Source organism: Talaromyces proteolyticus, assembly GCF_021365285.1.
Source record: "Talaromyces proteolyticus strain PMI_201 chromosome Unknown BGW36scaffold_4, whole genome shotgun sequence".
NCBI lineage: Eukaryota > Fungi > Ascomycota > Eurotiomycetes > Eurotiales > Trichocomaceae > Talaromyces > Talaromyces proteolyticus.
The window spans coordinates 1680435-1706761 of record NW_025764280.1 but is presented as its reverse complement, the minus strand read 5'-3'; the positions used below and the strand labels follow the sequence as shown (position 1 = coordinate 1706761).

Here is a 26327-nt window from a genome sequence, read left to right as displayed (position 1 = left end):
ATTGGTATGTATAAGAGAACGATGGAATACTGCTCCTATTCATGTAGATTATTCTAGTTTTTAAATCATAATTTCCGTTAGCCATAAGGTCGTCATAGTCATTGCAAACTATAGAGTCGTCAACCCCGTCGTCCGGTGCTTCGTGAAACAAGAAAATCGCAAGCATCATCTTCAGTCAAAGCACGGAGAGCTGTCCACCAAACTCAAAGTTCAGAAATCTCCGAGTTTTGTGCTAGTATTTATCGACTTTAGAAAATCAGTCGTGGTGGACTGGAACTTAGTGGTCGGAAGAAAACAAGTGCGGCGGATGCAACTCTCATGATACCAGTAGAATATCGATTTCGCCGGTTTGAAAAGCCATGTGATGCTTGATCATTTCCTCCCTAATAACATTGATACCTCCGTAGAGCTCTCGGCGTACTACATCCTCAGGTTTGTCGCGTTGCAGCGCCGCCAGGGATTCGTATGTGAGTTCTCCCATGATGGTGCTTTTATCATAGTAGCCGATGTCATATTCAGGGCGATGGATCATAATTCCTCGCACCCAGCGGAACGAACAAGGACATAGCGTGCTCGCAAACTTGGTACACAATCTGGAGCAGGTGCATATTTCGAGACAGACGCATTTCCGTTCACTTGCGTATCGCAGCACGTTGGAAGGTTCTTCCTCCCGCCGCAATTCTCCAACCGATTTGCCCTCAATTTGAGCCAAGGTGCAAAGACGATGAGCACGGATCATGTCCTTATCCCATGCAGATTTGTTTTCTGGCTCAATATTGCCGAATGATATATTGATTTTCATCTGACTGTTTTGAGAAAGGGGACGAGGGTAAATTGAGACGTATTTCTCTGACAAAAATGCCAGAATTCCGATAGGCAGAAATCGCATTTCAGGAAAGATTTTACACCAATGACGAAAGGCTAGCGAGCCAGCATCTTGGATAATTTCATCGGCGTGGGCGCGATAGCCAGTGGAATCAGGAGGCAGTGTTCCGTCGACCTGGTATTTTCTAGTCATCTCTTCAACAAAGCGACGCTGGTGGTACTTGACTAAGTGGTCGTCGAATGTCGAACAGACAGATTTATCAGTCAGTACTTGCTGGCAAGCAGTCATGATAGTGTAGAGGTGGCCAGGCTCGGGTAATGTTGGGTCTGTTCTGCGCCATGCTTTACCGTCGTTTATACCAAACATAGCGCAAAAATGAAGTAGAGCGATTTCAACCTCGAGTCGTGCATAAAGGCTAGAATACAGGTCCTCAATCGTGAAGACAAAGTCGATGACGGAACCGTTTCTCAGCAGAACCTCCGCCTTGTCGATGAAATTCAACATTCCGGCAGTAGGCATATGGAGCTGTAGTTAAGTTAGAATGGACTAGGGATTATCAACCAGGGAATTGACGTACATCAATTCGGAAGCTCCGACATAAAGCAACAAAGACTTTGGCAACACCATACACGGCCCCTGCAGTACCATACACAGTCTCCCAGATGTCCTCTGATCTTCTCGGGGTTCTAGACATACTGTCTTTATTTTTGGAGCCTGGGTCGTAGTTTTCGTCATACCAATCTTTGGAGTTGATCGTAAAGGCGGCTCCAGACGGCTTGCGTGGCGAGAAAAGGATGCTTGGTGCTCTCAGAATTGCGAGCTGCTGATGGGGAAGAGATGGCCCTACTTCGAGGTCATTCTGAGGCATAGCAGAAGCAGTCAGAGAAGGATCAGTGCTGAAGTCGAGATGGAAACCGAAGGATGGCCAAAAGAACTCTCTGAGGGCAGGCATGGTGAGGTCGTTCGACTCACGGTATCCTGCGAATATCTCAGGTAGATAAGGAGGAGAAGGTAGTAATGAAGACATGGGATGGCAGCTGAGATGGCTGTTGACAGCCACCTCCCTCTGTCATACGTATTCCCGATGAGTCAGGCCAGTGCGAATGTGAATGGGAGACATTCTTCATTGTTGTTGATGGAAGTGCAAAGAGGCTCGCCCTATTGAATGGGTCTACAATGCCAGCTGCTTCTCCCAGCCACCGCCAGCTGCTCGTGAGGAAAGGAGCCTGCTGCTGTGGGTGGGCTAGTTCCTTCCTGAACAGGAAATGGTCCGTTTGTCGGCCACCTTTATAGACACCATCTTATCTTCTTCCATATACAATACTCGAGACCTCTTATTGATACAGTGAGCTTGATTGATTGCATAAACCGCTGCAGGACAATTGTCAGTTGGCAATGATCTGTGAATACACGGATATATGAATACACATCATTACGAAAGGAAATCTCAAAGAAAGACGGTGACTATTGCATATGCCAGCCAGCTTCCATCATCAGCCTCTACTCTAGGCATAATCAGGGTCGACTTCAATGGAGACCTCCAGCGAATGGCGGAAGTCAATTGGTCGAGGCAGGTGTACCTCGGGAATATGCCAGAGCCTCGCATTCGCTCTTTCAACAACTTGAGGATCAATATTCCGGCACTCACGCAGAGAGAGTGACTATCGTGAGTTAGTTATCATTCGGGTTGCGTCTAATGTTTATGTCACTTACTTGCAGCCCTGTGAGTCCACTAACCCATTCTAAGCTAAAGTCCACGCTACCTTCCTCATCTTCACCAGAACAAAGGTGAACCGAGCGAATGCTGTCACAGTTTTCTATCCATAGAGTTCTCAGCAACGCCCCAGGGGCTGGTTCACTGTTCTCTCGGGGGCTCTCCTCTTCACATTCGGAAACATCGATACCTCCCAGCCAGTTCACAAACTCTGGTTGAGCAGCAGCACAAGTCCGCAACTTTAGAACTCTCAGCTTCTCGTTTCGCTTTACAAGCATCTGCAGCTGCCAGGGTGTGATGCCGGCCCGTTCCAACACCAGGCTTTCCAGATTATCCATACCAATTCCTTTTCCAATCGGACCGATCCCAATAAGTGCGTTCCATGCTGGGCTACCAGGCGCGGGCTTCGTCCAATAATTTCGACTAAGCATACTATCTCTCACGTGTGGATGCTCAAAGCGAAGGCCCAGATGTCGTAGCCTCGGGCCACAGCATGCACTCAGAGCGATGGCGCCTTCGTCGTTGATATCATACGCCATGAATTCCAACTCTAATAGCGATATTCCGTACCTACTAATGATCTGGGCGAACTGTTCATTCTGTGCATGTATGGTTTGCTCGGCAGATGACAGAAACCTAATGCCTTTGTCATTCAGCAGCTCAGCATAGAGCCGTTTTCCCGGTCTAGACTCGACCGCTCGATAGACATGAGAACGAGCTCGTGGTCGCGATCTGCAACCTATTATATCCATTCCCAGAGCGCTCTCCGGTAGAACCACTGGTATTTGATGGCTTTGCGTCTTTGTGCTGTTTTTAAAAACGTGGCTTTCTGTAAATTCATGCATCGAATCGGTGTCAAGAAATGCAATCGTGGAGTGCAATCGTTTATGAAAGATACCAATATGCAGTTTTCGCATGCAGAGTGCATGGTATCTATAGTTTCTCTTCGATGTGACACCAAAGGTGACAAGAGAATGGATAGGTAGATATGTGAGGATCATCAGAATGAGCTCCAAAGGGAGCTTGCTGAGCCAGTCAGTAGCAGGCATTTTCACACTTGCTTGCGCTGCTTGCTCCGCCTTTGTATCTCTTCTCCTATTTGAAACTCTCGCAAGACCGGCGATTGTGCGAGTGAATTTGATTGTTTCTGAGTTTCTGGCTCCAAAGTCCATATCTCAAACGCCGGGCGTTGCAATTCATATCTATAATCCGGTATGTTTGTACACGATTGTCAAACTGTGAAAATGACGGCGGTATAGGCTCAATCGACGCACACGGACATTTGACACCCTATAACAACAACAAAACTTAGCAAGAAGCCAGCCATGACGGCTGTAAGAGAAGAGTGTACTTGAAAGATCAAAAAAACAAGTCCATCGGAACAGAGTCGAATTGAGTTGATATATCTTGCCCGGCCTTCGTTCGCGGTCTTTGCTTTTTCCCACTACTGCGGCAAAGCGAAAAGGTGATTGGCCGACTTCAAGAATGTGGACGGATGCAAGGCCGCAGAAGCCCTAGGAAAAGAAAGCATGCAGCGGGCTACCAACAAAGAAAAACCGAAAAAAAAAGAACACCAAATCAATATTATTCCACAGGTTGCAGCCGCAGCTACATATATATGCGAAGTTTCGTTCTTGGCTTGATCAGAACACGTATGTATCATTGGTCTGCTGGCCAACCCTGAGATAACGGGGGTGATCAACGTGGGCGAAACGACAGCTACCACGAGGACCTTTGATGATTGAGCTTTCAACCGATTAATTACATGACACTCCCTATTTAGCTAGAAACTCCATACTGTAGTCCCATTTCGTAAGACCAACTATTGCATGCAGCAATAATCATCTGCAAGTCCCGTCACATTTCCAGTCCGTGTGATTGCACAGTATGATCCGATAAAGCTGTCAATATACCCGCCAATCGTGCATAGGCGCTTACTCGCCAAGTAGGCGGTTGACCGGGCTGCGGCGCTGCCGCATTACGGCAGAGCTGACTCAATAAAGAAAAGGAATGGAAAAGAAAAGTAATACAAATAAAAACAAAATATCATGCCTGTGGAGATATCTGGTTGCAGCCCTCCAATCCCGTACGTTCCGGAGCACGTTGGGTGTGACTGATCTAAAAAGTCAGCACAAGGTTACACAAGGTGGTATTAAACAAGAATTTTGTTATCAGAGCGTCAACTGGTAGTCTAGATTAATTGGGATTTATCGCTGACTTGTATAAAATTAGAGCTAATTGATACACTAGCGACCAATGCTGTGAGACATTATATATTAAATCTGTAATTATGCCTCTGCGCCGCATAGTTGGGCACTGTTTGTACATTCATACATAGTATGTCGAGGTCGATTATGTAGAGATGCCAATAAGATTTCAATGTCACAATTTCTCTTGATGTCTTGGGCATTTACAAGCCAGCTCTAAAGAAGTACATATGCAAGTATAACTAAGCGATGAAGCAGTTTGTAAAGGTATCCCCAACATTTGCAGTCACACGGTATCCCGACTAAAATTAGCCATAAGTGAATCCAAGAATAGTCAGAGAGTGTATTGCTCTGGATGCCGGTGTAAAACAGCCTGGGCTACTCCCTATAACTTCAAATCTCTAATGAGATTGGTACAGGGTCGATTAAATCGTAAGACCCAGTAAGCATACGACAATGTCAAAAATCACCAACGCTATCGATTGATATATATGTATAGAAATACTATACATTTATTTATTTATTCAATCAATTTTCACGACCTTGCCCAGCTTTAAGCTATGAAGGTCTGATGTCGTTTCAGTAGGCGCTAGGTAATCTTTATAGAGGGGTTTGCGGGGCCCCGCTGGGTACCCCTCTCCTTCCCTAGCCTCCCCCCATAGATCGGCCCTAAGGGGAAGCCTCCCTAGCGGCCTCCTGCCGGTGTTCCGGGGACTTAATGGCCGAAATACTATATAATAAGCTTAACACTTCTCTATTACTGCTTTTGATACTATTACATAATGATTTTTTGAACTATGATAACTATTTTTACGATGTAATTATAATAGATACCATTTATAGTAATATTACTAAATGACAAATAGTATATGATATAGCTACGCTAATTAGTATGACGTAGTAGCGAAATCTCTTGACTCACATCATTCTTGTCGGTGGCTTCATCGTGCAGTTTTTCGCTAAGGGTAGTTTGAAGTTTGCCATTTGCATGGACCCATTTTTTGACGTAATAACGCTTATCAGAATACCAGGGGGTTCAAACTCAGAGGAGTCAACGATTCGTCCTATCGAGGTTCGGTCGAGTATTGTTCGCATTTTCCCTAGCTCAGAGCTTCGAAGAACTGACCAAGAGGCACAGACGAAAATAACCGATGTCAATCCAAGTAGGAGAAGGCCGGTATGCCATAAAGAATCTGATATCTTATTCTTTTTTACACATGCTGTGACGGGGAAGGTGACGTTTGATCTTGTCTCTTATGCTTCACCTACCTTTTTGCTAACATCATTGGAATTTTCAGCCGATAATGGTTCAGGAGAAGATATCAAGCTTCTAGTTCCTAAAACATAATTGGCCGCTAGATCCGTCCAGATGAGACTTATCATGCGGGCTGTCCCTGTTGATATTTGTGTTAATTGTTTCTATTGACGAATGAGCGCATAATTAGATGCACCACTATAGTCAAGTTCAATTGGTGTAGATCCATAGACGCCTCCCAACACATATATATAGAAGTTACCTCCAGGTGGATCTTGATATTTAGGATCTTCTTGCCGTACGGTGGATATGTATATGTGGCTAGCAATACCTAGCGTAACGAAGCCCCAGAAGGAGGCAACATCGATCATTGACTAATTCGTATTCTCAACACCCCATAGCGGCGTTAAGGAACCCTCAGAATAGGGTTTATCGGAATTCTGGTGACCATCAAACCAGAGAGATCGTCACTACCGTTGAATTAAAAGGTCACTATTTTGATCAGGCCTTTTGTAGCGGTCGCGCAAGTATATATGGGAATCGACCAGCTCGAACTGGGGCCGAAAATCAGTGGATTTCCGGGACTCTGACATTGTAGGATACCGTACACGAATCCACACACAGTAACGATGTTACTTGTATTAGCGTAATCATATTGTGTTGCCCTTTGACATCCAGCGCCTATTCGGGAGGAAAAGCTGGAAGTTGTTAGTGGCAAGAACAGGGAAGTCTTGATGAAAGGGTCCATCTTCTTACCAGCAACAGTGAAATTCCCGTCCTTGATTTGAAATGGTTAGGTATTGTATTGATTGAAGTTGAATATGATGCACCTCGTGCAGCAAGGGGGGAGCCTCGATTCTCCAGATTGAGTCTTCTGAGGAACACAACCAAAACTAGCATCTCAGCATTCGATTGACTCGCGATCTACAATTTTAATTAAATATACTACGTATTTCTATTAGTACCTGATTCTAGACTACGCAATTTCTTAAACCTAGAATACTCCTATAACAGCTCATTGAGTAAACTTTAACATTATCTTTATAAAATAGATTAGGGTTTACATATTTCTATTTTAGTAATAATCAAAATTATATCAATTGATATAGAAGACTACATGATCTAGTAACAGCGGCAATTACAAGCAAGTTAGGTATCTAGGGGTTATTTATCAATTTTTTAAACTCATTCGCCAACATGATCGCAAGCAATTGTTGCAAGGCTCTAGAAACGATAGAAGATAAACCCCTTAAGCTAGATTAGATGTCAGTCGTAAAGGTCTCCCATGACGAGCGCGGACGTATCATGTTAGAGTCTGCAAGCCAGGAGTCCCACTGATCCCAGGTAATAAATTGCGTAGCAGTATCCCCTATGCCGAAATCTTGATCTAGCATGAAATCCAGATGCGTGTTTACATCGTCTATATTGCCGACTTGGCCGTCATCAAATCCGAAATTGAATGATAATGGATCGATGTCAGGGGTAACCGCGGTTTCCACAAGAGAAAAACACGGGGGCAGTGATGTTGTACTGTGCTTAATATGAGTACAGTCTATGGCATTGCTCGAATTGTTGACGCTGTCGTTCGAGGTCGGCCTCAGTCTCAGGTTGTCATTGGGGGGATTTGGCTGGGTACTGCTGACTAGATCCTCGGGTTGGTTGTCCTTTGCATATCTTTCTTCTCTCCTTGTATTGGTTGAATTGCGCTGTTGACGTAGTTGCAAGATGAAGTGTGGTATTTGCAGCGTATTCTCGTTTTGCAGTGCGCCTTCACGGTTGCCGTATGCTTTCAAGCAGAGATTGCCTACGGCTACATGAATAGGCTTTCTCATGTCAAATATCATACCTGGATTGTTCTCGTATGTATTGCCAATATATTTCCATATCTTTTCCGCGCCGGTGTTGAGTGGATTAGTTCGAAGGATATCAAGTACGTGAATGATAGCGTGCCATTGCTGGAAATATGGCGCATGCCACGCGAATTGCTTCAGCTGAGGATTTGACTGCAACATATTATGTTGCTCTAGAAGTTTGATACAGATTTCCCAGACCAATTGACTCTCAGATTCTGGTATCTGCTCTCTGTTAGCCCATCTTCGTGGATGATGCGACATGAAACGGATGATGTTTATGGAACACCGAGCCATTAGCATGGCCATGAGATGCAAAGGCTGCGAAGGATCGCAGTAGCGTAAATATTTTGTTTCGAGGAGTACTTCAATTTCTTTAAAGGATTCATCTATGTCGGCAGTATCGCTTCCTGGCGTAGGAGGGTCCCATGGGTTAGAAGCCTTTCCTTGCTGGCGAAGGCGGGCGGCGCGGTTCGCAGCGTAGTTAAGGAGTTCACATTTTAGAGAAACGAAGACGAGATCTGTCAGCTTGCTCGACTCAGTCGCGAGAGAAACCATGCCTGGGTATAGTTGGTCATCGTTGATGTTGGTAGGCCATCTCGTGCTCTCGACACTGGTGTGAAGATCATAAAACTTAGCGATGCCACAAAGCTCGCCGGTCCGGAAGTCATGCATCTTGAGCTGCCACCAAATACGTCGTCGCATCTCTGTCTCGAATGGAGAAAGGCCTAGATGGACTCCGTCACGGTCAAGGCCCATGCTCTGTGCGATGCGAACAGCCACGCCTGTCAAAGACCATACGGCACGGGGCTCGTAAATATCTCGGACTGCAAGGAGATGAATGATCAATGCTTGGAGAACAACAAGGCTAGTGGTTTCCATGAATTTGGCACGTGACAATGCTGCCTTTGTGGTAGATGTATATCGCAACAGGAGGGTCTTCCGGGATTCACACAATTTTTGTTTACATTCTTCATCCGTCATAGACATAACAGCTGCGCTATAAATGGCAAACATGAGTGCTTCAAAGCTGCGAGGGACAGTCTCGATATTGCTAGCAGCTTTCTCGATTGCTGGCCGCACTGTAGGAACGTGTAGGACCTTTGTTAGGGGATCAATGTTCTCTATGAAAATTTGCCATAACTGATATATGTCTCCTAGTGGTGGATGGCGAGGTTTACTATTGGATGCAAGCTGATTGCTGAGGACAAATGTAAAGTCATCATCGGATGTTTCTGCGTCAATTTTATCATTTGGGGAATCTCTTAAGACATCTTGAGACTCGTGAAGCTAATTGCACTATCAGCGCATGGTACTCTCTAATGAAGTCATACGAATCAGCTCTGGTATCCTACCTCTTCTACCATTCTTGTCCACAGTAAACTAGAAAGCTATCAGCGTATATGTATGAAGTATCCGAATGAGCTTACTTGTCGACCAACTTAAAGTGTCCCGGGCCCTGTATCACTTGTGCTGTGTTCATGGATCGATTTGGTTCAGGCTGGTTGGACGTTGGATTACGCGACTCCGCCGCCATACGGCTGGGTCGAAGGCTTGATTCAGGGTCCGCGGACTGTTTCGGCTTGTTTGGATCAATGCCTTTCTCTTGGAGTAATGCTTCATAATGTCTGAGTCGGCCAGTTAGAGTCTGGATGCTGAGGCGTTTGGATCTGTTTCGAGGTGTCTGAGAAGAATTGAAGACGCAGTGGGCGTCATGTCTAACGCAGGCGCTACATGGCAGCTTGCGATCGCATCTTTACTAGTAGGTCAGCAATCATCAATTGATATAAGAGCAGCCGAATGCCATTTCATGAAAAATCAGTTGGGGGTGATCCCGACACATATCTATTCGCTCGAGTAAAATAGTGCAACAGTATACACAACAGCACCTAACATACTTGACTTTGCGGTTAGCACAGCGTATACAGGAATAGGTAGGTCTGCCGTGGATGCCTGAAGAATACGATTCTGTAGTTGCCATCGTTCATAATACAGAAGAGCAAGGTTAGGAGTGATAAAATGTCGAATAAGCTAACCCGCTAACTAGATGGCCATAATTTTTGATGTTAATGAGGAGTTCTCGATGTCGTGTCTTCTCTCGCCTGGTGGAAGAGAGGAGGTATGGCATCAGCGTTTCTGATTGGTGGGCTTCCTCGGGCCCGACGACGTCCGAGCTGCTACTCACACCAACACCAGCTCTTCGTCGTTTGCTCTCTTGCCTATATGATTTACGAGTAGCTGCGAGTTGGGTTAGAAAGATTGCCTGTCGTTCCTACTGAGCGCTTCGGGCCCCGACTCGTACTCGGATAATGTTCTTGATAACCCGAAATCTCGTCTAGCACAGCGCCTGGTCTCCAAACACGGCACCGCTCATCCTGGAATTGAAATGCTCGGACAAAGAATCAAAGCTACAACCCGAAAATGGCTCATATGCCTACGGGTTCAACCTCACCATTTGGAGGTTACCGCCCCGAAAACGGTTTCACCGTGATTATAAGTACATCGGGATTCCCTGTCGATTGTGAGACGCAATAGCCAACGGTCAACTCCCACAAAGAATAACTTGCAAACGCGGATCTGCTCAAATCGTACAGGGACATTCAGTCAGAGCATTTCACTCAACTTGTCCATCAGGCACAAAAGATACTTTCAGCATCAATCATGCAATCCTCAACCATGCCATCTCATCCAAGAATTGCCATTGTTGGCGGAGGTCCTGCTGGACTGACAATGGGCGTCTTGCTCTACAAGCATGGTATTCCATTCACCATCTTTGAGCTACGCGAGCAACCTACCGAGGAAGAGCTGGCTAAGCCATCTGGGATGCTTGATCTCCATGCAGAATCTGGGCTTGCGGTCATCAAAGAGTGTGGTTTGTATGATCACTTCATACCACTCACTGGCGAATGCGCCGAGGTTTTTATAGTTGCTGACAGGAATGGAAATATTCTCGCCACGGATACGGCTGATGGCGCACGCCCAGAAATCTCCCGCCACAACCTAACCAAACTCCTTCTTGACAACATTCCAGCGGAGAGTATCAAGTGGCACCATAGACTACTATCTGCAACCAAGTTAGCCACTCCTAGTGACACCGAAACTGAGCTCGATTTTGGGACTCATGGCAAGTACACATTTGACCTGGTCATTGGCGCGGACGGCGCGTGGTCTAAGGTCCGAAAGCTACTCACCAACACGATGCCACAATATTCCGGCACGCTCAATATCACCATCACAATCAAAGACATAACCAAAAAGTACCCTCATCTAGCCAATATTCTCGGGCCTGGGTCCTTCAGCTCGCTCGGAAACAGGCACGTAATAATATCGCAGCGCGGACCTATCGACTCGTCCAGGGTTTACCTCTGGCTCACACACCCTGACGAAAACTTCGCCACGTCCTATGACCTAGCTGGTAAGCCAGCTACAAACGCCAAGGACAAGCTGCTCAGTGATGACACACTTCTTGGCACCTTCGGCAACACGATCAAGGAACTGGTGGCTACCGCATGCGACGAGGAGACGATAGACAACCCGGGCGCGAGTCTGGACATCAGAGCGCTCTATAAACTCCCCCATGGAAGCTCCTGGGAACACAAAACCGGCGTAACCCTCGTCGGCGACGCGGCTCATTTGATGTTGCCATCAGGAGAGGGTGTCAACCTCGCCATGAATGACTCGCTTCTGTTAGCACATACCATCATCAAAGCATATGAGACATCTGGAAATGATACCGACTCATTTCAAAGCACGTTGGATCCGCTATTGAAGGAGTTTGAAACCGCCCTAGTCGAACGTGCGAAGCAAGCTGGCGATGAGACGGACACTCTGTTAGAAAAAATGTTTGGATCCGATGATGCAGCCCATGATTTGGCCAGGCTTTTCCAAAGCGCTGTGCAGCAGCAGCAGGGGTAGTAAAACATGATATCTCACTGGTTCTCCATGTTTTCATCTGATGGTCGACATTAACTGATGTTTACTAGTAAAGTCAATTTCAAATGTGTGTGCTGCTTTAGAATACAAGCAATAATATCAGAAAGCATAAAAAATTATAAATTGACAGAACTCTAATTAATACCTACACAATATCAATAGAAAATCTGCTATCAAAATACCAAAAAAGATACGCTGCATTTACACAGCCTCATGCGGGTTGTGGAAGGGAGCAAATCATGGTCCAGATAGCACATGCAAGCGTGTCTTCAGCCTCTTTCACCATGCAGCTGGGGTCGCTTCAGCTGTCTCTACCCCGCCCCCTACTCTTCATTTAGTTCAGATTAATATATAGCCCGGTACGATTAACTTTTTCATAACTAACCCCTCCATTTAACCTCTTTATTGATATTAAGGGCCATCTGATTTTTCTGATTACACGATCTCACAGAGACTGCCCGGAAAGCGACTTAGCTATCCGGGGCCATCGTTTATGGATTCTAACTTGAGAACTAATCATGAGGGAATCTTGAAGGTTGTGCAGGCCATTCAACGACTAAGACACCATGAACCAGATGCGCCTGAGTCTGTCATGAGTGGAGAATCCACAAACAGCGTCAAGGAGCCGGATAAAGACCCTCGCCCCCCTAATTCATTGCTTGATCGTACCTCTCCTCTAAAGATACCGAGTCGCGGACTCCCTTACTCGTTCGAGGGCTCTACATCCCTGTTGCAACAAATCTGACTATGACCTACACAGCTCTAGTGGATAACGTGCATTATTTTCGTTGCATTTAGCTAGCCTCCAGAAACATCTACCTCACAGATAAACATGTATACATCGTATTGACACCAGCAACAGACCTCTGATCCAAAATGCATGAGAAACTCGAACGAATTATCCCTGGACACGGAACGTTCTTCCACTGGCTGTTTTCCTTTCGCGCTCCTCGTTTTCCGGTCTCGCACGGTTGAGGACTAAACAAGTTAGAATAGTCATTAATAATATGAGTACGCTGGATTATAGGCTGGAATACCTTGGAGAAAGTCTGCTGTACGCTTTCGCATACGAGTATGGATATAGGCCTATAGACGATGAGAACAAATAGCAACTCTAAAAGACAGAAAAACTCACTTTAGATGCCTTGATGTGATAATGGAAGTAGTCTCGGAATGTCTGGATGTGAGAAATGCTGTCGTTGCGGCGTTGAGGCGTCAAGTGTCGAGGGAAAAGAACTGATTCGTCAGCTGCTTCGTTCTGATACATACGCGAAGGTAGACCAACCGAAGGTAATATAGCTGTATTTGCCGTCTCCCGAGTTCTTTAGACCCGGAATTCCTTGCAATTCAAGAGGAGGATCGTTTCGGAACAGGACTTGAGGGGCGTTCTGCAACGTCTGTACACGTCTTCGAGCATCAACAAATTCCTACGATTATTAGCGAATGCCTTGTACTGTTATAATAATTGTGCTATGCTTACCTGTAAGAAAACCTTGCCGAAAATACGATCCGTCTCTTCACGGAAGATAGTACTGAAGATAACCGTCACGCGGTCATGGCTAGACTTGATATAGATCGCTTCCTCCTCTCGGTAGTGAACAGCCATAACTTCTCCTCCCTCCTTGATGCCCTGTGGAGCAGACTCTGTAGTGTATTTGGATGCCTCCTCCGACAGCTTAGCAAATTCGTCGAAAGCACGCTCGAAGGGTGCAGCCATAACGTTTCGCTTGAGCAACGATAGGCGCCTTATCAAATCCTCTTTTCCTTCTTCATCCGCCGGCAGGTCCTCCAAGTCTACCTGGACCGAAAAGTCATACCCGGCCTCTGGGTTAACGATATAAGGTCCATATTCCCGCTCCAGCACTGCTTGGGCGCCATACTGCACGAGTTCGCGGAAGCATTTGAGGGCGATGGAAATGACGATTTTGGTCTTTGATTCTGGGGTGGAAACATGGAATGTCACGCCGTCAAAATCAGACACAATCTGGTCTATTGATACTGGTGCGGCTCTGGTACACTCGCGTTAGCTTTGTTGCCTGAAGAGTACACATGGAGATATCTCAGCGGGGCTAATTACCCAGAGAATCGCTCTATGAGAAGCGATTGGATGAGCACATTGTGGTAGTCGAGGAGAAGCATTATGGCGAGACAGTGCGCATGGCACTGGAACAACTCTCCGCACGGGGTAGAAGAGAAAGCAGAAAGGCAATGCCTGGGTTTACTGTTGTGTTGTTCCTGGAAGTGGACGTCCTTCGTCATGCGCCCGCAAGTGCTGAGTACGTAACTGGTCCGCTCACCGCCTTTGCTATACAGCGCTCTGTCGCCGCCCGTAGTATTATCGATAGCAGAAAAAAAAGCCATTCAATCGATAGTAGAAAAAAGCTGCGGAGGCCGATCCAGAGCTCCAGATTTACGTCGTTAGCTCTTGACCATGGTGAAGTCATATTTGTGAGTGGAAATTCCAAATTTATTTTTTAGGGCAAATTCTCTAACTCTTGTTCCAGAAAATTCGAGCATTCCAAGACTTTCGGTCTCGTCACTTCCTCCTCCTCCAACGCAGTATGGACTCGAGACGAAGATATCTCCGGCACTGAGCGGCGTACGGGCGCTGGGCGGGCGGTTGTCGGCGCCAATGAAGAGGTTCTCTGCTGGGATATCAAGAAAGGGGAATTATTAGGCCAATGGCGAGACGCCGACTGCAAGGCCCAAGTGACTACAATCACGCAGAGCAAGGCGGACGAGGATGTCTTCGCGGTTGGGTAGGTCTAGGAATGAATTTTCAATCTTCGGCTACTAATGACACGCTTTCAAACAGATACGATGACGGAAGCATTCGCCTTTGGGATTCCAGAATAGGCACGGTGATTATTTCTTTCAACGGCCACAAAAGCGCAATCACACAACTCGCCTTTGATCAGTCCGGTGTCCGGCTAGCAAGCGGTGCGAAAGACACGGATATTATCGTATGGGACCTCATTTCTGAAGTTGGCTTGTACAAATTACGCGGGCACACGGATCAGATCACCTCGCTGAATTTCCTGTCATCAAGCGATGGGGCCAGCGACGGAATGACAGACCAGACTGCCGTCGGTGGCTTTTTGCTGTCAACCGGCAAGGACGCTCTAATTAAGATTTGGGATCTTTCTTCCAAGCACTGTATTGAGACACATGTCGCTCAAAGCAACGGTGAATGCTGGAGTTTAGGGTTGTCGCCAGACCAAAGTGGTTGTATAACTGGCGGAAACGACGGCGAATTAAAAGTTTGGTCTATTAACCAAGAAACAATGATGGAAGTGGCCAAGGAAAAGGAAGGCTACGAGAACAAAAAGATCTTGACCGAACAGGGTACTCTATATCGACAGGGTAAAGATCGAACCACTGGGATTATATTTCATCCACGAGCAGATTACATCGGTATCCATGGGTCAGAAAAAGCTGTCGAGATTTGGCGGATTCGTTCGTCAACAGAAGTACAGAAGAGTCTTGCTAGAAAGCGGAAAAGGAGGAAGGAGAAGGAAGCTTCAAACGAAGAAATCCCAGAAGAAAAGGACAAGAACGATGACAATTTACCGCCACCTATCTCCGAAGTCTTTGTTCCGCATGTGATTGTTAGAACAGGTGGCAAGTTGAAGTCTTTTGCTTGGATGACCACCAAGTCCACTGGTAATTTACAGATTCTTACTGCGGCCACAAATAATGAACTTGAGACATATAGTGTTGTGGCGGCTGGGGAAAAACGGGCCAAAGATAGTGAGGAAACAGAGTACAGCCGGGTTCTATCGGTGGATTTACCTGGCCACCGAACCGACATACGCTCCCTCGCTCTTAGTTCAGACGATAGAATGCTAGCTTCAGCATCCAACGGCACCCTGAAAATTTGGAATGTACGGACATCAAGTTGTCTCAGGACGCTGGACTGTGGCTACTCGTTATGCTCCTCTTTCCTACCAGGCGACAAGATCGTGGTGGTTGGAAATAAAAATGGCGACCTAGAAGTGTTTGACATTGCATCCTCAACACTACTCGATACAGTCAAGGCCCATGATGGACCCGTGTGGACTCTACAAGTCCATCCAGACGGCAAATCCATGGTGACTGGGAGTGCTGACAAAACGGCGAAATTCTGGAACTTCCAAGTCGTTCAAGAGGAGATCCCTGGGACAAAACGTACCACTCCTAAGCTGAAGCTTGTGCATACTCGAACATTAAAGGTGTCAGATGATATCCTTAGCGTTCGGTTTTCTCCCGATTCCCGACTTCTTGCAGTCGCGTTGCTTGATAACACCGTTAAAGTCTTCTTTGTCGATACTCTAAAGCTCTTCCTAAACCTCTATGGTCACAAATTGCCCGTTCTGAACATGGACATATCCTACGATAGCAAGCTGATCGTCACTTGCTCTGCCGATAAGAACGTTCGACTCTGGGGTTTGGATTTTGGAGACTGCCATAGGGCTTTTTTTGCACATCAAGACAGCATCATGTCGGTAGCCTTTGTACCTAACAACAACGAGGGAAATGGCCACAACTTCTTCAGCGCCAGCAAAGACCGGGTAATCAAATACTGGGATGGCGATAAATTCGAGCAGATTCAAAAACTAGAAGGCCATTACGGCGAGATCTGGGCTCTTGTCATGGGGCATTCGGGCGAGTTCCTCATTAGTGCTAGCCATGACAAGAGCATCCGCATATGGCAGCAGACCGATGAGCCTTTATTCCTTGAGGAAGAACGCGAAAAGGAACTCGAAGAACTGTACGAAAACACACTCACCACCTCTCTCGAAGATGAGGAGAACGAAGACGAGAAACCCGAGGCAGTTGACGCCGGCAAACAAACCGTCATCACTCTCATGGCTGGTGAAAGAATCATCGAGGCTCTCGACCTTGGCATGGAAGACCTAGAAACCATGCGTCAATGGAGAGCCATCAAAGCTAAAAACCCCAACGCGGCGCCCCCGCAGAGAAATGCGATCTATATGGCTCTCGGCAATGTCTCAGCCGAGCGACATCTTCTCAATATCGTACAGAGCATCCCCGCTGCTTCCCTGCAAGATGCGCTTCTCGTCTTGCCGTTTTCGAAACTTGTACCCCTGTTCACTTTCCTTGAGATCTGGGCGAGTCGACAGTGGGAAGTCCCGTTGACATGTCGAGTGCTTTTCTTCATGTTGAAGACTCATCATCGCCAGATTGTCTCGAGTAAGATGATGCGGCCGATGCTGAACCGAATCCGGTCGACGCTGCGAGAGGTGCTAGCGAAGCAAAAGGATGAGATGGGTTTCAATCTCGCTGCCCTGCACTTTATAGGGTTGCAGGTGCGTGAACAAGGAAGCAAAAGTTACGTCGACGTGGATACATGGGAGGAACAGCAAATTTCGAAGACTTCATCGGGTATTAAGAGAACATATGTCAACATTGCTTAGTTTTGGTTTTGTAAAAGCATTTCTGGCGCGGTGAGTGTTTGTTTTTTTGGATGGTTTATGAATAAAAGTATAGATATCCTACTATAAAACTCGTGTACTCTAGTCATGGCACTACGTGCAATTACACAAAATCCAATGTCTTTAAAACGAATATAAAATCGGTATCTCCAACGGTACCTCTATCCATGCCATCCATAACCATTCCTCCGTTATTATCCCATCATATCAATTCGAAAAATCGTGATTGACCCTATATTCCCCTGAAGTTAGTATAACCTTCATCAAGACCAGACTCAAACGTCAATAACCAAAACATCACAGCACGCAAATCTTCTTCAGTAGAACCAATTCTAAGCACCGACGGCACACCACTCTTTTAATTTTTTTAGAGTGTTTCTTGTGCCATACCTCTTCCGGCTCTTCCTATTAATTTTGTGGTTCGAAATTTTTCTCATCATATCAATTGTGTGTGTAGGTGGAGATGGGATGAACGAAATGGAATGGGTTAGGTGGATGGTTTACCTGTTGTTGTAAGCAGAAAATAATGTTGCTTTGGTTATGCCGTAGTTATGAAGATTTTAGTATTCAAGCTGTCAAGTTGGTTAGTCGGTCCATCAAGTTGTTGGTGTGTGTGGTCACTTGCTTTCGACGAATGGTGTCTGCTTTGAGACAAGAGAATTTTCAAGCTGCGGGAGTTAGGCGCTGCTTATATAATATCACGCTATTACTAATATAGTTAGATACCTAGGTGATTGTATGTTTATATCATCTCCGTTTTTATAGTTGGCTTCTACCGTAAAATCTGCCTGTCAAGACAACCTAGTTGTAAATCATCTGTTCCGCGAGCGTTTTTAGAGTGTTTAGAGAGCTCGGTCTGTAGGAACGACGAGGCGTGGAACAATATGAATCAGCACAGCACTAATTCGTTCCTCCAGAGCACCAATTATGCTTGTAACTGATCTTCTCATCATATGTACTCCTATTATGAGTTAACTCCAGGAATAGATAGGTCATGTGACGGATGAGGAAGTCTCAGGCGCTCAGAATTAACAACATAGGGTAGCCGCACAGGCAATATCGGCACTCTATCAAGTCACGTGGGATATACATAGGCATGTACATTATTGATAAATACAGAACAAGAATTTCAGAAGACCAGAGATGTTCTTAACTCAAGTATAGAAGCAAATCGTCATTTTCATACATTTCATGGTACATATGTAATGCGTGGCAGATCTTGAAATCCCTAACACCATCGCTCAGGGTATAAGTTTAAGTATTCGTAATTCCTCCAAAACAGATAATTAAGACAGTCAAATCATGAATTAGCTTTCATTGTCCCACAGGCTGAACATGTCCACCACTCAGTTTCCATAAATGCACCGCATACATGGCACAGCCAGCCAAGAGGCCGCTTTGACCTGCTTTGTTCCAATGCAGCGACAGTTTCCAAGGCATTCTTCTTAAGAGAGAGAACTCGACTACTGGAGACATCAGAAGATGACTGGCTGCGAGATTTCGATAAATCCCTCCTCGTGTGACTTGTGGTAGGCTTCGTCACGAGTCGAGACTGGGCTGTCAGGGACGAGGGTGTAGGTCGTTCACTGCTGCATGCGTCGCAGCATAGATAAGTAGGAGGGTTCTCGAGTGTACAAACTGAACATGACCATGGTATATCGTCTATAATATCACTGCTCTTCGCTCCAGAATTAGGTTCAGATTCGGATAGAGTTCTCGTGGTAGAAACCAGCTGCCTGCGGGGCCTCGAATGCACTGGGACAGGAGGTGCGGCATTTGGATAAACAGTTCCTCGCGGTCCAGCGGGATTCTGTTGACTAGGAGGGACATATAACGAGCCCCATTTCGTACGTTCATCCTCCTGAATCATCTCAATGTAGGCCTCCATTATTGCCCGCTCATTTGCATCGTCCTCTTCAGCCTTGGTTCGGAAGCCGTTCCGAGAAGCCTCTTCCACAAGCTCATCGCTTTCGCTGGAGCCAGAAGCGCATCCTTTTGTAACATCAATGCGTCGTTGAGCGGCATCAGCGATGACTCTCCGCACATCCGTCCCCTTCAGGAGTGGTGTTCCCCCAAGCTTCTGTCCAGAGCCGGCGGACAATGTTCTCCGCCGTTCAGCAGCTGTGCGAGCGAGTCGGCGGGCTTCGTCGATAGGCATCTTGCGACCACCGAGACGCTGTCCTTCTGAAAGGAATCCTTCTCCAGTATATCCCTTGATGGCAAGTTCATCATGCTCGTCGCGAAGCTGTTTCCAGAGAGCGTGAAACTCTCGATTATGAGGCCCATGAACAATATGACATAACCTATCCTTTCAATCAGAATATTTGTCTGTAACATATCAAGTATACAACATACTCATGCAACATAGTATCAACGACTTGCTCAAGGGGCAAAAACTGGCGTTCATCACTAGGATACCGCAGCCTCAAACAGATCTTTTGGCCGGCGTTTACATTAAGACCAAGCAGATTTCTCTGTCGCGGATAAAACTCGGTTAAAGTTCCAACCTTCCAGCTACGTTGTCGCATAATCGGCTTAACTAGCGAAGCCACCTTGCGCAGAATGAGAAGAGCTTCTGATTCTCTAGGTCGCTGCTTTTCATGTTGATACTCAAGGATCAGCGGGTCGATTTCGTGCATTTTGTTTGTTTTATTTAGAAATATAAATCATGCGAGAATTGTGATTGTTTGCAGATTTGGTTTTAGATGAGCGAATTGAAAGGTATGCCTGCTTTGTTGTGCAAAGACCTGTGTTGTGGATGGATCCAGAAGGAGCTTTGTAATCTGAATAAGCTCCAATACAGGCAGGCACAACACGCAGGCACCGACGACACGTCGCCCCTGAATCAGAAGGCACAGATTGGATATTAGAATTCCAACCAAAATGAAAAAGGAAGAGGCAAAAAAATTGACGAGAAGCTAGTGAAACAACTTTTGGATGTTTGTTAGAAAAATTGATGGGAAGACCTACAACTTTCAGGTGGCGAAAGACCGCGAAACCCGACACGAAGTCACGTGGCACTCCCAAAAAGGGCATATTGGTCCCAAACGATCAGTCAAGCAGGTAAATAGTATGGATATTTATTATATTACATGCAGCGAAGTTGTTTATCGTAAATTTCTAATTTGACAATCATCTCAGATAATTCATGGAACAAACCCTAAAGGCATCTCCAACCCAATATTTTCCCACCCGATCCCTCCCAGGTCCATAACAGAAAGGTCACCTATAGTAGGAAAATGCCCATTCTCAAACGAAATATCGGGAAGGTCAAATAATGCAGGGGTTTTCAATCCTTCTGGGAACGGGTTTTCAGGGGTATCACTTAATGTGAAACTGTTACTAGCAGATATCTCGTCGAGAGATTGCTCTGAAGACCCAAGATTCCCACCAAAACTTGGAGAAGATTGAGTGACATCTGACAGTCTCTCTTGTGATGACAAAGGAAGTTTAATCACAAGCCTAGACAGAGTTCTATGGCACACCGCTGCGGTTTTAGAAAAGTGTTTAACTTGATCCAACAAACTCAAAATCAGATAAATACTTTTAATCGCCTCCTGTCTCCGGTACAGCTCGCAGTCGGTGTCGTGGGTAATGGCGGAACAAAGAGCAGCGATTGTGTCAAACATGACGAATATGACAACGTGAAATTTTGAATAGATGGGATATGAAAGGTCGTAGAATCGATGCGATATATCAACCAGTTTCAATGCGCAATCAACCCCTGCCTCTGTTAAAGAATCATCGACACTGTATTTTCCGTTTTGGTGTGATCCGGAAAGAAAAGGCTTCAACAACTGAAACAGTAGCATGTTCCCTATAGTATGAAGCTGGAGACGCTGCAATAAGACGTAGTGATGCGCTTCATCCCATCGTGTATCCGGATCTGAGAGGTGGTAGACTGATGGAAGAAATTCAAACCAGTCATTAATAGCCTGCAGTGCAGTGTATACTTGAAGATCAGGAACATCATCCATCGTAAGTCCTCTTATCTTGGACAAGTTTTGAATTAATTGGCATTGGAGAATGATATGTGTAATCGGAGATGGGAGATTGTCATTGTTTTCGGAATCGTTTTCTAGTTTTTCGGTCGGCATTTCAAAGCTTAAATCGCTGATTATGAGCGGTCGAGAGAGAGACGACGACATTTGCCTATTCCCGTGTCAATCGTTGAAATCCAAAAGACAAGGCTCTCGTTCATACCAGTCCCATATATAAAGAATACACCATACTCTCCTCCTCATCTCACATTCAAAGTCGGCAAAACACCTGTTCAGTGCATCTTTATGCATACCTAGAAGTACATTAGGCAAAGAAATATAACAGATTCGAATTTATTTACCTAATTCCTGGGCTTTATGTATCGCAGGTCCCAAAGCTTGCCAGGAGTCTGCAAACAATGCTTCAGTCTTGAACCAGGCGGCAGTCAATAGCAACTGCTGAACATGGCTTAGGCCCCCTTTTCTCGATGGTATTTTTGAGCTAAGTTGTTGAGCGGCTTCATGATATCGCTGCGAGAGATTTTGTGTTTTCTCTCCTAACTCAAGCTCAAGCTTCTGGCGTAGCTCTCCGCCAACAGATTGGGTCGCACAAGCGCAGACCCTAAGCAGAAGGCAGGTAAAGGCAGCACCTAGCTTCTGTCCATTGGCTCTTTTCGCCCACCAAGCCGTGTATTCCTGCAAAAACTGCGGGGGATAGAGAATATAATATTGGTAGTTGAGCTCATTCAGATAATACCGGACGAGAGATTCTGTTTCCAGTTAACAAAATCAATGTCTACTAAAGATAGGCTCTTATCTTACCCATGTAAGGTTTTGGGGGCATAGAGCTCAGGATTGCCTCGGTATCTGATGTTACGAAGTCACCATCAGCATCAGGGAAAAGTTTGGTAAAACTTCCCTCATCAGGCATATATCCCATAGCGCGAAACCCCTCATCTTCAGAGTTCTCGGAAACATCTGAGCTGATTGGAGCAGTTTTGGGGCAGCTCTCTTTCCGGATACCCGACGAGGTTCTGTACGCATTCAGTTTGCGGAACTAGGGGTGACATGACCTGTTTAACGTACCTTTTATTGCTAGATGAGGGTTTGCTTATTTTGTGAGGGTTCCTATCGGGCTTTCCGGTAATGAACTGACAAAGGTGAGGTATATTTCTTGATTGGCAGTGATTGCATGGCCACTCGCGGCTACACTGTAGATCTCCTGTTAGCTTGCTATCATCAGCAGGGCAATAACGGATGCTATGCCTTTTGTTTCCGACGCTGGCATTCCGTACAGGAAGTGACAGCCTTCCCAGTCTCTCTTTTTGTAGGCATTGCGATGTATTGTTTAAAAATCTTTATGACCTGACTTCACAAAACTGGTCGTTATCGGGCGGTGGAGATCGAGACTGTGGCGGCGTAGTTGTCATGTGACTAGCCGGTGATATCGAGCTATCGCCGAGTAGATTATTTCTGCCTCTGCTCATCGCCAGTTCCCATCATTCCATGAGTGCTTTTATTATACTGATCTCGAAATGACGAGCGATGACCAATTTTTTCTAGATTTCGTGAGTAATACCAATATCTGATACAACGCGCAGGCTCTGACATGTCTTTTCCAGCTGTCGTCCATCCCGCATGACGTAAAGCGATACTCGACGGAGGTGGCAGAAGCCATCGATCGCCACGTGGACTACGCTGCCACTGTGGTCAAAGACACATTAACAGTCTATTTTCCCTCTATAGTATACGGCAGTGCTCGCGATGCTCGATTATTGCACCCCCCGAAACCGCGCTCAGTCCCGGAGCGAGTCTACGACTGGATTTTGCGCAATAGGGCATGGACTGCCGCGATAGTGGCATTTTTCGGGACCGGTGGAGTTTTGTTACTGGGTAGTCGCGCGTTTGATCAAAAGAAGCGAAGGGCTAGAAGGGCCGGAAATGGGGCTCGAAAGGAAATTGTCGGTATGTGTTGATGTGGTTTTAGTCATAGGCTGTGGTACTAAGTTAATTCAGTCATCGCCGGATCTCCTCATGAGCCTATGACGAGAGCAATTGCAGAGGATCTGGAGCGCCGTGGGTTTATTGTTTATGTCGTTGTTCAAACAGTGGAAGAAGAGCATATCATTCAGACGCAAAATCGATCGGATATCCGAGCTTTGCATCTCGACTTGACAACAGTGAGTACGCGTCATGCTAGATCTATGATCATTATCACTAACTAAACAAGACCCCCACCACACCGTCCGGAATACATCCAGCACTTCATGGCATCTATTCCCTCATATCACAACCGCAATCCCCCGCGCCTGGTATCCAGCCGCATACCTGCCACCTAAGTGGCTTAATTATACTACCTTCTCTAAACTATCCCACCGGCCCAGTACCGACAATCCCCGCATCAAGCTGGGCAGATACCGTCAACACACGACTCCTCTCACCAATACTAATCACTCAGATGTTCATGCCTCTCCTCACACACCGAAACCATAGCAATGCAATCCTCTTTCTCTACCCCTCCATCTCTTCCTCCCTCTCAGCTCCTTACGCTGGCCCCGAAGTCGCCGTCACCCGCGCTCTCTCCGGATTCGCAACCTCATTACGACAGGAACTTCGCCTGCTACAGTTTTCTAACGGCACACCATGTAACACCGACGTAGTCGAAATGCGACTCGGCAATCTCGACCTCGGCTCGCAGTACCGCGTTTCCCAAGTCACCGGCACCGAAATCCTCGCATGGAGCCCGCAGCAACGGGCGCTATACGGGCCATCATACATGTCCAGCATCGAGCAGCGACCTGTAGCATCCAATGGACCCAGCGCAATCCGTGGCTCGCCAGGCCGCGCGTTGTACCACGCCGTCTTCGACAGTCTCACGCCTCCGCAAAAGTCTATTTTCGGAAAGAAGAAGCGCAGAAAGGCTGTCGTGTTTGTGGGACGGGGATCGCGCTCGTATGGAATCATTGGATACTGGATTCCGGCCAGTATCGTTGGGTTGATGTTGGGCAATGGGCATGCTCTTAGCACGTCGGATAGTGGAGCGAGCAGCGAGACTGGGTGGGAGAGGGTGTAGGTAGTTCTCCAGTATCTGTGTAACCGATTCTCCGCTTTGGTAATACTCTGCTCTATTTGCTCTCTCTGGTATATGTAATTCGGAATAATGGTGATATCAATGATGAATTATTAGAATGAGTTATGGTTATTTTAAAGTCCGACACAGGCATGACTATAAATCAATTGATGTACATATGTAATTGCAGGGTATCAATGATCATTAGGGTTCACAGTTCCAGTCAGGTAGGGAAAAGCAAATATTAACACATGAAGAACAAGCATCGCGTACATCAGAAACCAAATCCTCCACAGAATTTTCTAAACAAACCCAAGAATTGAAAATAAATAACCCTATCTAGACTAAACCGCTTCACAGGATCACTTCTCATACCCCTGCGACGACCCAAACGCCCCCGCTGATTCGAATACACCAGCTCCCGATCCTTCCTCGCCCTCTTGATCCGCCCACCCGTCAGCTTCCGTCGTGACCAGATCAGGAACCAAGTCACAGCGAAGATAACGATGATAGCAGCCAGAATCGCAAAGGCGTAGCCGGCCACTTTGCCGCTGTGCTGACCGCGGTTGCCGGGGTCCAGGAAGCTGTATGTATAGAAGCCCTCGGTCTTGTGAGTCAGGTAGGCGAGAGCGAGGTACAGGAGAAGTAGTAGGATGAGGAAGGCCAGGTGGAGAAGTGGGTGGGGTGGGGTGGTGGTGAGGAAGACTTCGAGGAGCGCATAAAAGCCGATTAGGCCGTGTTGAGAGATCTGATCAGACTCTAGATTAGCGATTATCGTTTTAGCGGGCGAAGAAGTGAATACACATACATTACTCCAAGCACCAAACCAATACGTATACCAACTTCCCGAATACAGAATCGCCCAGAAGATAATCACAACCAGGAACGGAAACGTTGTGACGCAGGTATAGAACAGGCTGTGAAGGCCAATGAAGGCTCGCGGCAGTTTATTGAAGATCGCAGATCGCCCTATCGCCGCGTAGACAAAGGTATGGATCGATGCGACGAGGAAGTAGAAGCCCATGCCCCAGAAGTTCAGCCATGTGAAGTAGCTAAAGGACTGGCCGATCGTGGCGTCCTCGTCATGGGTAGCATACCAGCCGAAGATGAAGAAGATGCAGAAGAAGATGTAGATGGCGACAATGGCGCGGTATCCAGCGAGCACGAGGGGTGGTAGGCACCATGAGGTTTCGAAGGGATGCTGGTGATCAAGTGAAGGATCAGCGCCAAAGAGGCTGAGGAGTGGGCGCATTTTGTTGTCTTTTCTTCTTTCCTCACTTCTTTGGCTGGTTGTTTTGTTCCTCTTCTATGTTGAGAATCAGGGATCGACTCTCAAACAGCTCTCATCATCGCTTCATGGGGGTATCGTATGCTGGTCATCACGAGGACACGCAGCGCATTTACTTATGAGAGGATCGCCTCCACATGTCTTAGTTCAAAGTTACTTGTGCGTTATTGTAACTCGGATTCTGTAACAGTCTGGAGAAGTGCCCTATACCCGAAACAGACAACCTACATAGAGACAATTATGTGATATGTGATAAGTGCACTACTTTTTGTTTCATTGAATAATAACTAATTATTTATTCTTTCAATACTACACACCTCAAGGATAGCCGTCCGTTTAACTTTCTTAAGCGACTCTCGTCGTCCCTATTGCTCCTGGCTCCTTGCATACTCTGTCTTAGGGTTAAACTATGATTAAAGAGATGACTACTATTATTATAAAAACTGAGAATTGACGGGTGTCTGGCCTCCTCACAGTTTATCGCTTACTTCATACTGAGTGCAATACTAGCAACTACCGACTTTTTTTATTCACAGTGACTCGTGGTGCCGAGCGATCCCTGCTCTAAATGCCAATTAAATCTCTGACGAACAGAATATAATACTACCAACGAATCAACTGGTATTATTCTACATTGATGATTATTCTCTGAAAAGTACAGCAGCACGTCACTGCAGCATGACATTACCATGACGCTGCTTACGGTGATCAGGGCCAGAACATGCTGAGTCAAAGCCTCGAAGAGTTTATTTTTAACAGTCAGGAAGGG

General features: G+C 46.3%; 10 protein-coding genes across 10 annotated transcripts; 3 read left to right on the top strand and 7 right to left on the bottom strand.

Annotated features, from left to right (window-relative positions):
- Positions 1 to 316: 316 nt before the first annotated feature.
- Positions 317 to 1694, bottom strand: BGW36DRAFT_293123 (uncharacterized protein; the record flags this gene model as incomplete). The annotated part of the gene is made up of 2 exons (XM_046210968.1): positions 317 to 1351; positions 1404 to 1694. 2 exons carry the CDS (start codon positions 1692 to 1694, stop codon positions 317 to 319), a joined length of 1326 nt encoding a protein of 441 aa, XP_046074400.1.
- Positions 1695 to 2331: 637 nt separating this feature from the next.
- Positions 2332 to 3589, bottom strand: BGW36DRAFT_395739 (F-box domain protein; the record flags this gene model as incomplete). The annotated part of the gene is made up of 2 exons (XM_046218078.1): positions 2332 to 2487; positions 2540 to 3589. 2 exons carry the CDS (start codon positions 3587 to 3589, stop codon positions 2332 to 2334), a joined length of 1206 nt encoding a protein of 401 aa, XP_046074399.1.
- A 3492-nt stretch (positions 3590 to 7081) lies between these two features.
- BGW36DRAFT_374788 (uncharacterized protein) lies at positions 7082 to 9304 on the bottom strand. The gene is made up of 2 exons (XM_046215701.1): positions 9210 to 9304; positions 7082 to 9144 (listed from the first exon to the last, which is right to left on the bottom strand). The coding sequence occupies exons 1-2, from the start codon at positions 9217 to 9219 to the stop codon at positions 7262 to 7264; spliced, it is 1893 nt and encodes a 630-aa protein (XP_046074398.1). The 5' UTR covers positions 9220 to 9304; the 3' UTR covers positions 7082 to 7261.
- A 1224-nt stretch (positions 9305 to 10528) lies between these two features.
- BGW36DRAFT_357344 (salicylate hydroxylase) lies at positions 10529 to 11767 on the top strand (the record flags this gene model as incomplete). The annotated part of the gene is made up of 1 exon (XM_046213864.1): positions 10529 to 11767. One exon carries the CDS (start codon positions 10529 to 10531, stop codon positions 11765 to 11767), a length of 1239 nt encoding a protein of 412 aa, XP_046074397.1.
- Positions 11768 to 12683: 916 nt separating this feature from the next.
- Positions 12684 to 13924, bottom strand: BGW36DRAFT_425505 (putative ARP2/3 complex 34 kDa subunit; the record flags this gene model as incomplete). The annotated part of the gene is made up of 6 exons (XM_046220124.1): positions 12684 to 12763; positions 12823 to 12871; positions 12921 to 13021; positions 13071 to 13212; positions 13266 to 13794; positions 13863 to 13924. 6 exons carry the CDS (start codon positions 13922 to 13924, stop codon positions 12684 to 12686), a joined length of 963 nt encoding a protein of 320 aa, XP_046074396.1.
- Positions 13925 to 14172: 248 nt separating this feature from the next.
- BGW36DRAFT_134483 (putative small nucleolar ribonucleoprotein complex subunit Dip2) lies at positions 14173 to 17474 on the top strand. The gene is made up of 3 exons (XM_046209383.1): positions 14173 to 14233; positions 14290 to 14544; positions 14601 to 17474. The coding sequence occupies exons 1-3, from the start codon at positions 14217 to 14219 to the stop codon at positions 17200 to 17202; spliced, it is 2874 nt and encodes a 957-aa protein (XP_046074395.1). The 5' UTR covers positions 14173 to 14216; the 3' UTR covers positions 17203 to 17474.
- Positions 17475 to 18149: 675 nt separating this feature from the next.
- On the bottom strand, positions 18150 to 19387 carry BGW36DRAFT_374780 (uncharacterized protein). Its single transcript, XM_046215700.1, has one exon. It carries the CDS (start codon positions 19376 to 19378, stop codon positions 18521 to 18523), a length of 858 nt encoding a protein of 285 aa, XP_046074394.1. The 5' UTR covers positions 19379 to 19387; the 3' UTR covers positions 18150 to 18520.
- A 979-nt stretch (positions 19388 to 20366) lies between these two features.
- Positions 20367 to 22535, bottom strand: BGW36DRAFT_425502 (fungal-specific transcription factor domain-containing protein; the record flags this gene model as incomplete). The annotated part of the gene is made up of 6 exons (XM_046220123.1): positions 20367 to 21372; positions 21424 to 21514; positions 21563 to 21970; positions 22023 to 22234; positions 22287 to 22422; positions 22481 to 22535. 6 exons carry the CDS (start codon positions 22533 to 22535, stop codon positions 20367 to 20369), a joined length of 1908 nt encoding a protein of 635 aa, XP_046074393.1.
- Positions 22536 to 22735: 200 nt separating this feature from the next.
- Positions 22736 to 24273, top strand: BGW36DRAFT_395734 (uncharacterized protein; the record flags this gene model as incomplete). The annotated part of the gene is made up of 4 exons (XM_046218077.1): positions 22736 to 22768; positions 22823 to 23165; positions 23217 to 23380; positions 23431 to 24273. The coding sequence occupies 4 exons, from the start codon at positions 22736 to 22738 to the stop codon at positions 24271 to 24273; spliced, it is 1383 nt and encodes a 460-aa protein (XP_046074392.1).
- Positions 24274 to 24408: 135 nt separating this feature from the next.
- On the bottom strand, positions 24409 to 25687 carry BGW36DRAFT_134419 (uncharacterized protein). The gene is made up of 2 exons (XM_046209382.1): positions 25079 to 25687; positions 24409 to 25018 (listed from the first exon to the last, which is right to left on the bottom strand). Exons 1-2 carry the CDS (start codon positions 25520 to 25522, stop codon positions 24545 to 24547), a joined length of 918 nt encoding a protein of 305 aa, XP_046074391.1. The 5' UTR covers positions 25523 to 25687; the 3' UTR covers positions 24409 to 24544.
- Positions 25688 to 26327: the final 640 nt, after the last annotated feature.

Bases quoted from the DNA above. Each gene is read 5' to 3' on its own strand.
- BGW36DRAFT_134483 (XM_046209383.1), top strand. The intron at 14,545-14,600 runs GTAGGTCTAGGA...GCTTTCAAACAG, and splicing joins GAGGATGTCTTCGCGGTTGG to ATACGATGACGGAAGCATTC.
- BGW36DRAFT_374780 (XM_046215700.1), bottom strand. From the start codon at position 19,378: ATGCCTATCGACGAAGCCCGCCGACTCGCTCGCACAGCTGCTGAACGG.
- BGW36DRAFT_134419 (XM_046209382.1), bottom strand. From the start codon at position 25,522: ATGCGCCCACTCCTCAGCCTCTTTGGCGCTGATCCTTCACTTGATCAC. The intron at 25,019-25,078 runs GTATGTGTATTC...GAGTCTGATCAG, and splicing joins GGTTTGGTGCTTGGAGTAAT to ATCTCTCAACACGGCCTAAT.